At 44.4% G+C, this 15,376-nt stretch overlaps 1 protein-coding gene across 1 annotated transcript in view; it reads right to left on the reverse strand.

Moving 5' to 3' along the window:
- The window catches only part of NTSR1 (neurotensin receptor 1), a 62,987-nt gene that overhangs the window by 14,420 nt on the left and 33,191 nt on the right, over positions 1-15,376 (reverse strand). Inside the window, exon 2 of the mRNA XM_076351904.1 lies at positions 3,224-3,425. Coding sequence (XP_076208019.1) covers positions 3,224-3,425 — 202 coding nt within the window. The remainder of the gene's footprint in view (positions 1-3,223; positions 3,426-15,376) is intronic.

Consider the following 15,376-nt stretch of genomic DNA (forward strand, 5'->3'; position numbering starts at 1 on the left):
ACGGTGGATTTCTTATTTGCTGGAGCTTCCTCAGTCCAGAAAAGGAGCAAGCAGCCGCTCTCTCATTGCCTTCCCAGCAGGGAAGGGAGCTCGGTCCTGCTGCCGGCGTGGCACTGCGGAGATGCACATAATATCTGTGCATCGCTGCCCGCGGGGCCCCACGGTGCCACGTCTGACCCACTTTTACACCATTTCAGGCTCCAGACTGACGCCCTCGCTTTTGCTAACTTTTCTCAGCTTTTGCAGTTCATAACAAAAGCAAAAATTTGCCTGGAGAAGAAGAAAATAAAGCTTATTGTTCGGAGAAAGAAGGGCTGTTTTTCAGTGCCTCGGAGGAAACATGGACCTGTTGGTGAGGGATGCTCTTCCACCACCACCGAGCAATGCCCAGGGAATGGCAGGAGTAAATTTAGGTGTCTCTGTTATTATTCATGAAGAGCTCTCTCCTCTTGACGTTAAAAGAGTATACAATACTAAAAGGAGAGAGAGAGGTGTGAGATGTTGTAGTGCAAGTGAGAAAAGGCAGCTTCTCACTTAATGGCAGGAGGCAGAAGCGTTAAGAAACAGAAAAAGATAGCGGGGAACCGAGGGACTTGCATGGCCCCGTCCTTGCAGGCTCAGCACCAAAGCAAGGCTCACTTCTTATCCCCGGATGGATGATGGTTAACCGGGGTGCAGAGACAGTAAATAACCCCAGCCCGACAAGATAATTACAGGGAATTTAATGTCTTCTGGGTTTTTCTCTCCTTTTTCTCAGTAGGCGTTTCCCAGCGTGGCGTTCGAAGCCGGGGTGCACGTGGTGGCTTGCCTATGGCATGGGCATAGCGTGCTGCGTGGGACGCACCCCTCGTGAAAAACAGCTGGAAAAGTCTCATGGAGGGTCTTGGTGCCTTCTCTAGGGATTTCTTTCCTTGTTGAAAATGTGGCCTTGGCCAAAGCACTTCAGCTACCAAGAGCTTTGCCATGAAAAGCACTGGTCAGAAAGCTTTCTGCTAACAAACTCCCACCATCTAATGCACACGAGGACTCTCACAGTTTATAGCCGGTACTGGCATACTTTATTAGATTTTTTGGGGTACTATTTTTGAAGAGCTTTTGCTTTATCATCTGTCAGTTTAAGCTACCAGATTCTTTGGTCTTTTCCTCAGCTTATTTAATTAAGCCATCCAGTATTTTGCAGTACAGCTCAATTCCTGGGTGCAGGATCTTTTATTTAACCTTTGTCTGAACCAGAGCTCTGCAGAAAAAGAAAAGGAATGAAGTGATGTATGCAAGGCTTAAGTTGCTGTTGACCGAATCATTAAAATGCTGGGCTAGTTTTGCTTTTTCAGAGAGTCTCTGTGTGTGACCAGGTTTGTTCTTTAGCTCTACATATCAACAAGCAAAGGCAAAAGAAAAGGATTATTTGTGGTTACCCTAAATGTGGTTGTTTGGAAGAATAAAAAAAAAATTGAATCTCTTTCTGTCTTCATCCATGGAGACCAAAGTTCTGTCTAGTTTCTCCATGAAGTTATGAATACCCACCGGAGCAGTCCATAAATGGCCACTTGTGCTCACAGCTGTCAATGGTGTTTGAGGCATCGCATGTGCAAACGTGAACCTTTTATTGCGTGTGAAATATGGATGAAGCTATTTTCCAGAATAGGGCCTGGGAATTTGACTGAACTATGTTTCGATAGCCAGCCCTCAAAAGGCTGCAAAATTTAGTTAAAATCATATCAGAAGCAGCGTTTTTTCAAAAATTTCTGCTGCGTACTAATTTGGCTTGGGGCAAAAAATGTCTTGTCTTTAATATATTGTGATTAGCTGGGTCAGAATCTGGCAAACATTGGGTGCAATATCTGGTGGGAGAAGGTAAAGTGCAACTCATAGAAGGGTGCACTCGTGTCCCTTGGGAACTCTGCTGAGTTTATAGTGAGACATTTGGCCTCCAGGAAAGGCAATAAATTGGACTCACCTTACCCCAGAGCTGAACACTTGACTTGGGGAGACGTTGTGTGCAGGACAGGAATAGGGGAATTCTCTCACCGTAGGCAACACAGTGATCGCTCCTGCCACTGTCTCGCTTCAGGTTTTCAAGGGTGCAGTGGAGTTATTTCTGGGATATTATAAAACATCAGGTGTATGGGATTACATGAGGAATGTGTTGCTGTCAAATCACGGTTGCTATTATCAGAGTTTTGAAGAGGAGCAACATTATGAAGAGCCTGAATTGATCAAAAGTTTTTTTTTTTTAATGAGTCATTTGGCCATTTTTTTTTTTCTAACAGAGAGAGGAAAATGGAAATCTGAATTAAAGCTGTGATTGATTGCAAGAAACTCCTTTGTCCTACGAGTGTATCTTCAGGGGAAAACTGATTTTCCACACACTTCTAATGAAGCAGAGAACACCTTCAGAGCAGCTCCTGCTTTTACCTTGGGAGCAGGGGAAGGAGACCACCAACACTGGGTTTCCAAAGTCTCTGCTTGTCACAGCTGAGAGGAATTTGCACATCTAATTTACCATGGGCAATGCCAGTGGGGCTGCATACCCTGTGCTATGTGTCCACTCCAGCTGATCTCCTCAAACCCAATCCCACAAAACAAGTTTGGTTTTAAAACTACATCAAGTCTCCCGGTCACAATCAGAGCCTAAAACCAGCACCAGCCGAAAGAGAGGTGTTCCGGCTGGAGCTGGCCAGAAATAGAAAAAGAAACAGGAAAACTTGATGTTATCAAGTTGTTTCTATTTCACAGAACATGAAATATATTTTTTCCTTAAATTTGAAATTTTCATTTATCAGCTTCTCCCCCATTGAGCACCATTAATTAAATAATACTCAAATATCTCTTTAGCTTCCTTTATATGATTTTCTTTTTTTATCCTTTAAGGGAAGATCAGGACTCAGAAAAGTGACTCTGGGAGAAAAAGAAAATAGCGGAAAATAGATGGTAAAATTCCCTAGAAAACTCTTGGTGACTCAGCAAGAAATAGATGAAGAAGGAAAGAGCCCAAGAGAACAAACAAATTTATTTTCCAAAGTTTGGGGCTTTGAGACAAGGATTGGACAATTTTGGCCAATGTCAAAGCATTTGGGGGCAATTTGGATTTCCAAAAAGAGCTAATTTTAATTTAAAATATGTTTTGTGTGAAAGCATTTACTAATTCCAACCTATTACTCTTCAAATCGTATTTACTTAGATACCTCTAGCCAGTTCCGTGCCAAAATATGTGAGTACTTACGTAGGACCCTCACGCCGTGCTTCAAGGCTTGCACGCGGCTGGGCTCCATCGACATGCTGAGCATCGTCTGCTGCCCGCCGATGGTGCAGACCTGGTTTTCCTGGGCAGCCTGCTTGAACATGACCATGAGCTGGTTGGCGATGATGGTGTTGAGCACAGAAATGATGACCATGGGAAACACGAAGGAGATGAAGGTGTTGACCTGCGGGGGAGAGATGTGGCACGGTCAAGGGACGAGAAGGGTCAGTGGAGCAGGAGATTGTGTTTTATCTCTCACAGAAGTAAAGAAACAGCCTGCAGTGGAAATCTTTTTCCTCCTCTTACTCTGCTGGCTTTGGCTTTTGAAGGCTGATTGCACAGAGGGAAAACTCAAACTCCACTGACATACAGTCATTCATGTGGGTCAACACTCAAACAAGGCAAATTCTTTCACATCCAATTATGTTGTCTTCCCCTTTTCAGTGCAGTTCATTGCCAGAAATGTCTCGACTGAAACACGCCATTGATCTTTTCATCTCGCAAACAGCAGGATGCTTCTTAGCTTTCACTGTGCGTAGCGTGACTTCTAAATAACAGTATGTTATTGTATTTTTTGTTTATTATGAGCACTCCTTGGGATCTTGTTAACTTTCTTTTTTGTGTTCTGTCCTTTCCTTGTAGATTTAATGACAGCGTTTTGTTATCTCATAATCAAATTATCCAATAAACCTTGTGCCTTAAAGGATTAAAACTGATCGGAATAAAGAAGTGGAAGTTGTAATCTTTTTAGTACAAATTATTTGATTACTACAGTTTTGATAAAATTAAATGGAGGATCAATTTAAGCAGTGATTGAATCAAGTGGAAGTCACTGTTCGTGTCAAACAAAAGCAGGAAGGCTTTGTAAGGGCCTCCTGCGCTGTCTAGAAACCCCGCTGGAGCTGAGCTTAACAAACGGCAGCCCAGGGAAACGAAGGCACGTGTAGGATTTGCCTGCATGTTTGTGGCAAGGCTGCCGTGGTGGGATGGTGAGCTGCTGTGCTAACCCTCCCTGCAGCATGGAGGGGCTGGGTGCCCGTGGGGCTCGTCCTCGCCGCTGTACGGCTCAGGAGGAGGCTCAGCACATCACTGAGATGAGTGTGGGACAAATCAAAAGCCCCTTCAAGTATTAAAATTTCAAAATATTGACAAGAACTTAACTGTGTGCTCCAAATCGCTGTGGAAGCAATTTTTTTAAAAGTGATAAAATGGCAAAAAGATAAAACTACTAAAACCAATAGGGAACTTTGCCCTGTGGTAGGGTTACAAGGCATTGTAAGAAGGGTTACTTCTTCCCTAGATAGCCACATATCTTGCACCTTGGTCCTCTAAAATACAGAAGCAACCCTGCACCCCAAGCCAACCCCACGTCCCTCTGCAGACTGCAAAACCAGGAAAGCCTCATCTGCAAACGGGTGCTCCGTCTGCTCAGATGGAGACATCCCCTCTCCACCCACCCACGCAGCACCATCACCTCAGCGGTCAAGCATTTGCTGTACACCCACTATCTACTGCAGATGTGTGGTGTCTTTGCTCTGTAGGGATTCAGAAATGCCAGAGATGAATGGAAAGATGGAGAAAGAATCCAACCACTCCCCCAGGATGCTCCAGGGGATCCATAAAAGAAAGAAATAAGAAGCACATAAGCATATGGGGAGCAGGTGCGCTGGTAATCAGAAGCACTTAAGTTTCTTTGTTCATAAATTTGAGAAAGATTCAACTCCTCTTTTGGTGAAGACAGGCAGTGTTGTTGTTGCCAAAGTGTTTTTTAGATGGATCAAGTCTCTATACAGCTTTGTGCTCCAGAGCTCAACGTGTTTAGCTTGTTTATGCTGGCAATAATAATAGCGCTCCTCCGCGGACTGAGGAAATTCCTAGATATACCCCAGCATTACAAGCTGCCAATGGCTTCTTTTGTTAAATATATAGCAGTTTTCTAAGCTTCTAAAAGATAACACATCTCACAGCCTCCTGCATATAAAGAAGAGTTATCTTTTGGAGTCGCCTCAAGACGCAAAGAAAGATCATTAAGCAGCAGGGACCAAATTCTCAGCTGGTACGAAATGACCCGGTTTCACTGAGAAAATCATGTGTGCTTGTAAAGAACCTGCTTCATTTATTTAACCTTCATGATGCAGCTGGGCTGCATTGGTGCACACAGGGGTGAAATGACTTGCTCAGACTTACCGGATCAGACTAAGAAACAAGCCCTGTGGTTCCCCACTCCTATTTCTATGGCTTTAGTTGCTGAATGTCCTTCTTTCCTACTGCTGAGCAATGTTTACACATCAGAAAATTGAAACGCTTAACTCTAGAAATGCTTCACTCTGTCACCGGAGCTTCAGAGTTCATTGGCTTTCATTCAAAAATTTTGCCCTAGCTATTAGGGCAAAATTAGTCTTGCCTAATATAATTACGCAGAACTCAAAAAGTCTTTTCTGAGCTTTCTTTAAAGCCTTGATTCATTCCATAACTTTTAAGTTTTGGAAGTCTTTCCCAAGTCTTTAAAGAGCTTGGGAAATTGTCTAGAAGAGCATTGACTTTCCCTTTTATGAATTGTTATGGTGAAAGTGTGAAAATTGCATGCTTTCTATGAAAGGCTATATTTAAAGTTTTTTTCCATGTCTTGATTTGTACCAAAACTCTAATATAGTTAAAAAAAAAATAAAATCAGTATTTTCCCCAGAGGCAGAAGGTTTTAATTTGTGGAAAGAATTATTTGCAAACACAAACTCTCGAGGACCGTGAAGGCTAGAAATGCTAATCCCCCTCCTGCAAACCCTCTGTATTCGGTGTTTCTTCTGGCGAGCTGCTTGCTGGGTTGTGTAAGTCCCGACCCCGGCGCACTGTGCAGGTCAGTGCAGTAACACTTCATTTCCAGGTGACTTTGCACACCGCTGGAGCTGATGCCTCAAACACTTCTTCAAAGCCAGTAGAAAGTTTCCCACCTACTTCAAGAGGAGCTGGTCTGGGATCCCAGGACTACACATTCAAAGGTCTTCAGGAGGAGGAAGACTTGTATAGGTGTTTAATGGGATTTTTTACAGCACTGAAACTCCTAACATCAGTGGGACTAAAGTGGCTATGGCTGTCAGTGAACACCTATGGAAGCCTTTGGATCCTTATATACCTTTACAGATCGCTCTGGCCCTGGGAAGGACGATTTAGACAGTGTCCAGGTTCATTTTTGACCTGAAAGTCTTGGGCTTTATGTTGGCTCACCATGGAAAGGACAGCTTATGTAATACTGGATCTAAACTAATTCTGTACTCAGGGTTGTTTGGATGCACAAGCAGAGTGGTCTGGCCATATCTCTGCTATCACCAAGTGTGGTTCTCCCCGATTCTCCTCTCCATTAAAACTCATGTGTTCGCATCAGTGTAAACCCACCAGATCCAAGGTTTCTGCTCAGCACTGTGATGGGCAGTGAGATGCAGCATGAGCACAGTGCAGAAGCACAAAGCTGTGCATGGAAAGGCTTAGCGCTGCCTGCTCTCTAGTGTAAAAAAACCCCAACGCCACAAACCCTGTGACTGTATGCTAAATCCTCATTAAAAAAAAAAGGAAAATCCAATACTACAAAGTTTGCCACTGGCAGGAGAGAATGAAACACTAACCCACTTCCATGCTGCTGTCGCTCCTGTAATCAGTGCAGTCCTAAAAGCCATTCAAACACCAGGCTGGCAGCATCTGTGGGATGGGATGCGTCCTCAGGACCAAATAGCGTTTTGTCTCGTACAGAACAACCACCTTCTCTTCCAGCACTGCCTGAGCAGTAACACTCAGAGACCCAAATCATTCTTCTCTGGCTGTGCTGTGCAGGACAGTGACGACGTGGATGCTGTCTGAGGGTGAGCTCCCAGCAGAAATCTCTGCCTAGACCCCGTCCCCATGAAGGCATGCCTGAGTTATCTGATCACTTGAGGGATGCAAAGACATGGCAGAGAGAGCCGATCTGACTCAGCCAGTCCTCAGAGGTACAACGCCTGCGCAGTCCCCCAGGGCGGTGACGCTGACCTTCCCAGCCCCATCTTGGTGGTCGTGGGGGTCCTGCCCTGCCCGGGCACCGAGCCTCTCTGACTCTTTAACGATGATGCACGTTTCGTCCCAGCTTTCTCTTAGCCCTCTACTGCCAAAGGTGATTTTAATTCCAGCCGAAACATGAAGCATTAAAATTACGCAGGGTTTTGCAGGACACAGAAGACAGAGCAAATCTGGGTATAGGGCTTCATAAGCTCATGAGAAGACAAATGGAAATTTTTGGAAATTAAGTCACACTTCTGGAAGGGAGAAAATGCAGTTATCAGCCTCTCTCAGTCAGCTCAACAAAAATCAGACTTTGCGTGAGACTAGAGAATTCAGCATGATGTGAGTTTTCTTCTTCCTTCCAAACAGGAGTGTGGGAGAGACACGGGGGAAGGGACCAGAAGAATCAAGTGACACAAAAGCAGAAGCCAGTTCTTGGGTTTGTGACTCTTCGTAAATCTTTTGTGTGGAAAACTGCTCCCCTGGCTCTGCTGAGCTTCATGCTGACGTGATTTGCTTTTGCCAAGTCGTCCCTCAAATTATTTTGCTGCCGTGGTTTCCCTGGGTTACCACTAAAAGCAGACATCAGCTCACTCGCAACGGTGATGGAGAAGATGAGCATATAACTTCACGTAGGGAATCCCCAGAGGGCTTAAATGAGTCCTGTAAATCAGAAGTTTTGCAAAGGTTTATTCTTTTGTGCTCTAAGGTGACTTCAGAAGGAACGTGGACTCAGAGGCCACTTTGGAAGAAGACGTTTTTTCCATCCCTCCTACAAGCCCACACTTTTGTCTTATACGTATCTGAAGGGGAGGAGGGGAAATATTACATGTTACAGGCACTTACAGATCACCTTCGCTCCCAGCAAGACTCAGTCACCTGAGCCACCTGCAGCTGACTGTTCCCATCGTCCGTCAGCGCATGGCTTTGGAGGGGTACAGAACTGTTAATGAGTGTAGATGCTTTATGAGGTCTTGGAGCACTTAAGTGGTTAAAAGTAAAAAATCAGGCTAAAGGCTCTTCCCGGAGATAGAGTAGCAAGTTAAACACCTCCACTGAAAGTATTTATAATAAAAAAAAGCCAAGAACCAGAACTATTCGTAAGATTTTCATTGAAAGTTTTGATGAGAAAATCTTCCTTTACTGAAATCGTAAAAGATTTCTGAATTTGCGTCTTGTGTTTTCCCACAAGCCGGTCTTTTTTCTCAATAAGTAAATGAAGTCCCACAAAGCAAATGAAGCATAAAATGCCGGTCAGCAGCAAGGCATGGTGCACTGCACCGGTGCATCCCACGAAGCAGCAGCCGGGATCCCCTGCCAGCAGCAGCAAGACCCCCAGAGCGGACATGGGGGGGCAGCTGAGATTTAGGGACAATTTCAGCTCTGGGTTATGACAGCGCTTTTGTGGCAGAGACCAGAGATGTTCCCTCGTTGCCTGATAAATGAGGTGACAGCAGAGCCAAATTCTTGGTCTCTGTTAGTGCCACACCTCTGGAGGCACGGCCCCTTCCAGCAGTGAGCTGGGATGCTCAGAGCAATTCTTCCCCCTTCCTCTTCAGGGATGTGAGAAGGACAATTAAAACGGAGAGAAGAAATGTGGACGATGGTGAGCTGGTAAAACCTCACCTGGACTGACTAGGCTTCTCTCATACTTCATTTCCCCACGGCACACCTGCCTGCCAGCTGGGAAATGCTACGGAACGGCTGTCAGCCTTTCCGTTTTCTGCTGGGGAGGATTTCTCATTGCAGAGACTCTCCTCCGGTCCAGCCCTTGAGGGCATGCCTGCGGAAACGGTTGAGAAACCCAAAAGGAGCTGAAAAGTATCTCGGGAGGAGATTTGTCTTTGCTGGTTTCCTGGAAGTGATGATGGAGAGGACTGAGGATGCAGGGTATCGTTTGATTCATGGTTTTGAGCAAATCAATTAAACCACATAGCTGGGATTTAACAATCTACCACATTCTGGTTCACCTCATTTCCAATGGAAATGAAAAGTAAATTATCCTCCCCCTGACTGTGGAGGCAGTATTGTTAGCATATGTCAATCAGAAAAGCACATTCTGCTACATCAACATTCGGCTGCCAAAAAATCTTATTTGACTAAATGTACTTTACAAAATTACCAGTTATCTCACTCAGTGGCCAGAATTAGCATTTTTTTAACCACCCAGTGGATAATTTCAGCCTTTAATAAGCACAGTGCCGCATTCCTGGATACGGCAACCTGTGGAAGACAAAGCAGGAAGGGAAAAGGCATAAGGCGTTGGCTTGCCAAAAGCAGCTTTTGGCAACGGCACTCGTGTTTGATGCTCACAGGATGTATCTGATGAAAAATCCAAAGGGTTTTTTTTTTTCCCTCAGTAAATAAATTACCATCTAATTAAGCCCCATCTTTGCATAGCTTTCCAGATTTTCATGCCAAGTATCTAGTGGTTATCAGCTAAATGCCATTCCTTAGATACAATAGGGCAGGAGAGGTTGTGAGTGATGGAAGAAAATAGCAACTGCTTTTGTAGCCAGTACCTGGTACAGGGGGGAATGTGGAAGGCGAAAAACTGCAGCCTAGGAAGGGAATTCAGCTCTTCTGGAAATTTTTGAGGAATTTTATTAATTTCAGGGTGTATTAGCACTAGATTTCAGTAGAAAATCTTTCCAATCTTTCCTCCCTCTGATCATTCATTTAATAAATATCTAAATTAAATCTGCAGATTCAAGGTGGAAGCTTAAAAGAGTATGGAAGTGAGAGAATAAACTAAGGAATCGGAAATGCTCGAGTGGGTATCCAACACTAGTGGGGACCTATACTGCAGGATACGGGCGCCGGTCCTTATCTTGGATAAGTGCATCCTGGCGTGGGAACACAAATCCTGGATAAATAGGAATAGGACCAAGGGCTGAAGCCCGTGTGTAGACCTGGAGCTCTAACAGCGTACTTGAGCAGGAGCTTGGTCTTTACACACTGGCAGTTTTAACTCAGGCAGGTTTGCCTGTCATGTTTCATTTCTGGTGACTGCTATCTCAAGCAGCCCTGACAGCGTGATACGGTGTGACACAGCCGTCACCCTCGGACAGAGGCTGTGACATGGATGGGTAGCGCTAGGTGCCCTGTGCAGGCTCACTTGGTAGCTGCATGCGGGTATGGTCGGATCCTGCATCCCTTCAGGGTCCCCTCGCAGCACCGGACAGCGTGACACAAAACACACTGCCTTGGGACTTCATCGGCTGGGTGAAACAACCCTCCCCTTGCCTCCTAACCAGGAACAGTATGTAAATATCTGATGGAGGTCCAGGTGATGGGACATTATATCCCATTATTAACTTAATGAATAACCAAAGAAAAGTTACCAAAACCCAACTAATATTTTCTGTTTAAAACATTCTGAGGAATAACCACAAAAGCCTCTGGTTGTTACCACACCGTAAGCCCTGTACCTCTTCTATCTATAGGTGAGTATGGATGTCATACATCTTATCCAAGGTAACAGAGTGTGAAGGTGTGAATTGCTCTAATCTCATCCCAAACAGCTCCCCTGTTCATCTCCGGGAGCTGTAAGTGTAGACCAGAGAGATTGAGAAGCACCTTCACTCTGCCCCAGCGAGGCCTTTTCAAAAGTGTTAAACATCAAACCCAGACGTTTCAAATAAAGGTTACGATGATGTGAAACGTTGCTCACAGGTATCTGATGTCAAAACATTACGATCAGCTATGAATTACAGAAGCAAACCTTGAAGCTAGGACACAGCTGCGTGGGGACAGGGGGACGGATGGCAGTCACAAGCAGCTAAACCTCTGGGAGTCAGGGCATTGATGCGGGTCAGAGCCTGATCTAAACACGGAGACGAGCAGGACATCAAATGTGTGTCATTCAGGGGAAAAGAAAACAAAGAAAAGCCTCAAAGGCAGGTGCATCTTGCCCAATCCACCCCTGATTAAATAACTCAGCAGGTTTTGCTGACCTTAGCTGGCATCAGCCGCAGGAGCTCGAATTGGCCAAACCTGTGTATTTTAGACCTCTGCAGGAGTCCTGGTTTTCTTCTGCTTTTGGATAGGCTCTGGGAATAGGCAACTGCAGGTACTGTTGCTTAGGTGAAGAAAGAGAGCACACTAGCCTGAAAATAAAGTATCGGATGGAGCTGATGGATGCTCCCAAGTGACCGGACCAGGCCCTGTCCCCATGATGCTACTGCCCTGCAGCCATTAATGTCAATGAGACTGGTACTCAATTAATTGCATGGCAAGGACATGTGAGCATCTGTGACTGACACATCCATTTACTGGCCTTATTCACTGAAGGAAAACCCCTCAAAAGACAACTCAAAGGACAATACAAAAGACGTGTGCATGAGCTCTGGCGGCTTGCTTCTATTAAGATGTTTAGGTTTTGTACTGGTAGATACTTATATCAGAAGAAAATGCATGTTACTACAAGGCTTACGATGACAGCATGCACTGTTTGCAGTCCGTGCTGTACTTTGAGATCTGCAAGCTGCAAGTACCTGCAACCTGCTGCAAAACAGGACTTGTTCAGTACAGCCTGGTAATGCACAGGAACCACTCACGGGCTAGTGGTCCTCCCCTCTGTGCTGGCTGGATGCCTCCGATGTTGCCTCCAACTGGCTAACACCAGACATGAACTCTTCCAAAGGGCTTAATTGAGCTCCAGCATTGCGATCAGAAGGAGGATCTGCTTAAACTCTGTTTTCATTAGCATTTTGTCTTTGCTCCAGAGTAGTGATGTTTTCCTGGTAACATGCCTTCTTTCTTTAGATCCGTGGCCATCATGAGAAAATGACCAGTCAGTGTGGATTAAGATATTAAGAATAACCAACGTGTAACATTTTCAAGCCTGTGTGTGGTCCCGCACTGATGAACTATAATGGGAATGCAGAGCAGCTAATGATCTTGAGAAGTTAAGTTAATCACATACTCTGCAGGAGTTAATCAGATACAGAACAGATGGAAATAAATTGCATACTGACAAAAAAAATCCATCATATCTCTATGGCAAAAACATTCCACCAGCTTTCCCATTCATAAATCTCCCTCCATGGAGAAATCAGTTGTTCATAAAAAACAACATCTGATGCAGAACAACTTAAATGGCTCTCTTGCTCATGATGGGTTGGCAAAGATGTCAGAGCACTGAATAATGGTGGCATTCCTGAGCTTGACTGGATACCTGAAGAGATCATTTAACCTCATTCCTATGCATAGTTACAATCCTGTGGCCTAAAGTATTTTCAGATTTATCATAAGTAATAGCAAAAAGGTATGATTCATACATAAGTGTTTGATATAAAGCTTATTATTCCTAATTATACACAAGGGTAATACCTAAGTATCAAACTCCCTGGGGACTTCAGAGCTCTTCATTACCTTGCTAAATGCCAGAGAACCTTCTTCATTATAACTATTCATAAGAGAAAACGTCCTCCTCTCCTGATCTTTGAGACACCAGTCTCAAACCCGAAGGGCTCTTCTGATTCCAGTTCCCAAGGAGAGAGAAAAGCTGTGAAATTCAGGAAGTCCTGGAAATAATGGACTGGAGAATGGGCAAATGGGAAGGTTTTAAGGTTTGCCACTGTGTGTTGCAATGTCTTGTTGTACATCATGGATATCCAGCTTTATCACTTGATAAAACTGAAGGATAAAAGAATGTTTATTTAGAAAAATGAAGGAGTAAAACAGTTCCCCCCAAAAAACCCAACCCCAAACACAAAAACCCCAAACCCTCACTAGGATTATACTTGATGAAGATGATGAAAATGGGTTTGGGGGTCTTGTACATCTCACTTTGGTTAATCTAGGGCCTCCTGCCACTGACTTAAGAGGGATATCTGGAAGCTAAAACGGAAGGGTTTTGGCCCAGGATGGCTGCTGCCTGCCCGTACTTGGTGAGGAAGGAAGGCAGAAGTGACAGAGTAACAGTGATGATCTTCCATCACATCATTAACCTGAAAGCTTAAAATCTCCCCCCCTTCCTCCTTCAGGAAATCCTCCTTCTTAGTTTCCTGAGATTGGGTACATTGAGCTACAATATTAATTAAATTTGCCCAATTTTGCTTGCAAACAAGAATAAAGTTAATTTGTATGCTGTCAGTTTACTGGCCTCAGCTTTGCTTCTCAGATCTAGTTATCCATAGCACTATTTAGGGCAATATTTTTGGTTGAACAAAAACTCAGTGAATAATGTTCTTGACTTTCCCTTTGAACATGCAGGTCTGTGTTACTATTTCCCCCTCACCCTCACCAGCAGCTGTATTCTACTGAAGGGGAAATAATACTTCAGCTTCAAATGACAGGTTGGAAATATGCTTTAAATAATTTACCAGTGCAGTTGGATTTCAGTTCTCACTATCTGCTGGTATTTTGGTTCCTACTTGTTTTCGCCAAAGGGATATTGCCCATTGCCTATCACAATATATTTCCTTTTCTCCAGTTCTGCTGCTTGTCAACCCTTTAAATAATTTAATAAATCTTCATACAGTGCCTAATGCTCCTGATGTCTGAGTAATCCTAATCCAGATTTTGCAGTTATTTTGTGTCTATCCTCTTGCCTATCTTCTTTTCAACCGTGCATTGCACAAGCCCTGGGGGCTCCTGTGGTGGACATTCATCCAAAGAAAGTGCCTCCACGGCTTGGTGCTTCCCCTGGTGCGGGCTGATGCTCTCGGTTGAGGGTAGCTAATGATGTCTTTGTCAAAACCAAGAAAATCATCCTCTTTCCTATGCCACGACTGCAAGCGCTCCGTACATCTGATGCTCCTGCTCCCGCTGTGTGGGTTTTGCAGCAGTGGCGGCCACCACAGCCTTAATGAGAGGGCAGACTACACGTGTGTCTTAGGGGTGTATCGCCATGTAAATAAATCACAGCAGCTGATTTCATGAGCTGGTACCTGGATCCTTGCTCCTCTAACATCTGCTTGTTATTCTGTACTTCTTCGGTTCATGATTGGGATAGTCGTCGTAATGAATGAGACTATTATGCTTGGATATTCTCTCACAGGGCATGTCAAAAACAGCGTCACACCATGGCAACAGTCAATTATCCCCCAACTTTTCTTGTTCTGGTAATATTGAGTCATTTTATCCCTGATAATTGAAACAGATGGCGTTTGCCTATGTGAGTATGAAGTCACTTACAGGGAGCAGGCCAGCATGGGGATTTCTAGTTAGTGTTTTAGGAGTAAAAGAAAGCAAAAGGCATAAGCATGGGAGTATAATAAGCAAAGATTTCTAACTGCGAAGAGCAGTAAACAGTTCAATCAAGCGGTGCTTGCTTTCTTTCTTCCCACACTCTCTTGGCAATGTATGGTAGATGGATCATGACAGAGAAAAATGTGGCTCTGCTCACGTGGTAATTACCAAACTTCAGTTTTACACTCGGCACGTGGCAACACCGCAGCCAAGCACGGCCGGGCAGGAGCGGGGTGCGGGGCTCCCCTCTGCTGCCGGCGCCCAAGCTGGGTCCGGGCAGGGGTGTCCCACGCCGGGACCAAAGTGTGGGTGTGCAAAGCAGCAGTGACCCCCCTCTCCTGCTCTTCGTGGGGGAAAAATGGGGATGCAGCTAGCAGCTGGATGACAGGTGAGCACACACACATTAGAGCAAGAGTGCAGGGTAATTAATAAATCAGCTCCACCCCCCAGGACGATACTGGAGATTTAAGATACTTTGCTATAAACCAAGCCAGCAACTAAAGCCTTCAGCCTGACGTATGAGACATGCACACTACAGAAGGATGTGAAGGAGAGTTAATTTAAAAAAACAAATGGAAAGAACAAATCATTCTCTTACTAAAAACACATTGGACCTGATTCTGGTTTTGCACGTTCTGCCAGGTGAAGTGGAGGTAGACGAGGGTAAGAGGTGCTATAGGTGTCTGAGAGACAAGTGAGATCATGGCAAAGAATGATTTATCTGTTGAACTATGTTTCAGGATCAAATTTTCTGAAGCTATTTGTAATATTTCACATATGCTGAAAAGTCATATTAATATAGCTGGCAAAATAACAGCTTGTCTGCTTAAAATAATTAGTAGTTGACAAATGGGTTGAATTTTAAACCCATGAGGAGCTTTGGTTAGCACTAATAAATGTTGATTAAGGTAG

The sequence above is a fragment of the Aptenodytes patagonicus genome, chromosome 14 (assembly GCF_965638725.1).
Source record: "Aptenodytes patagonicus chromosome 14, bAptPat1.pri.cur, whole genome shotgun sequence".
NCBI classification, from domain to species: domain Eukaryota; kingdom Metazoa; phylum Chordata; class Aves; order Sphenisciformes; family Spheniscidae; genus Aptenodytes; species Aptenodytes patagonicus.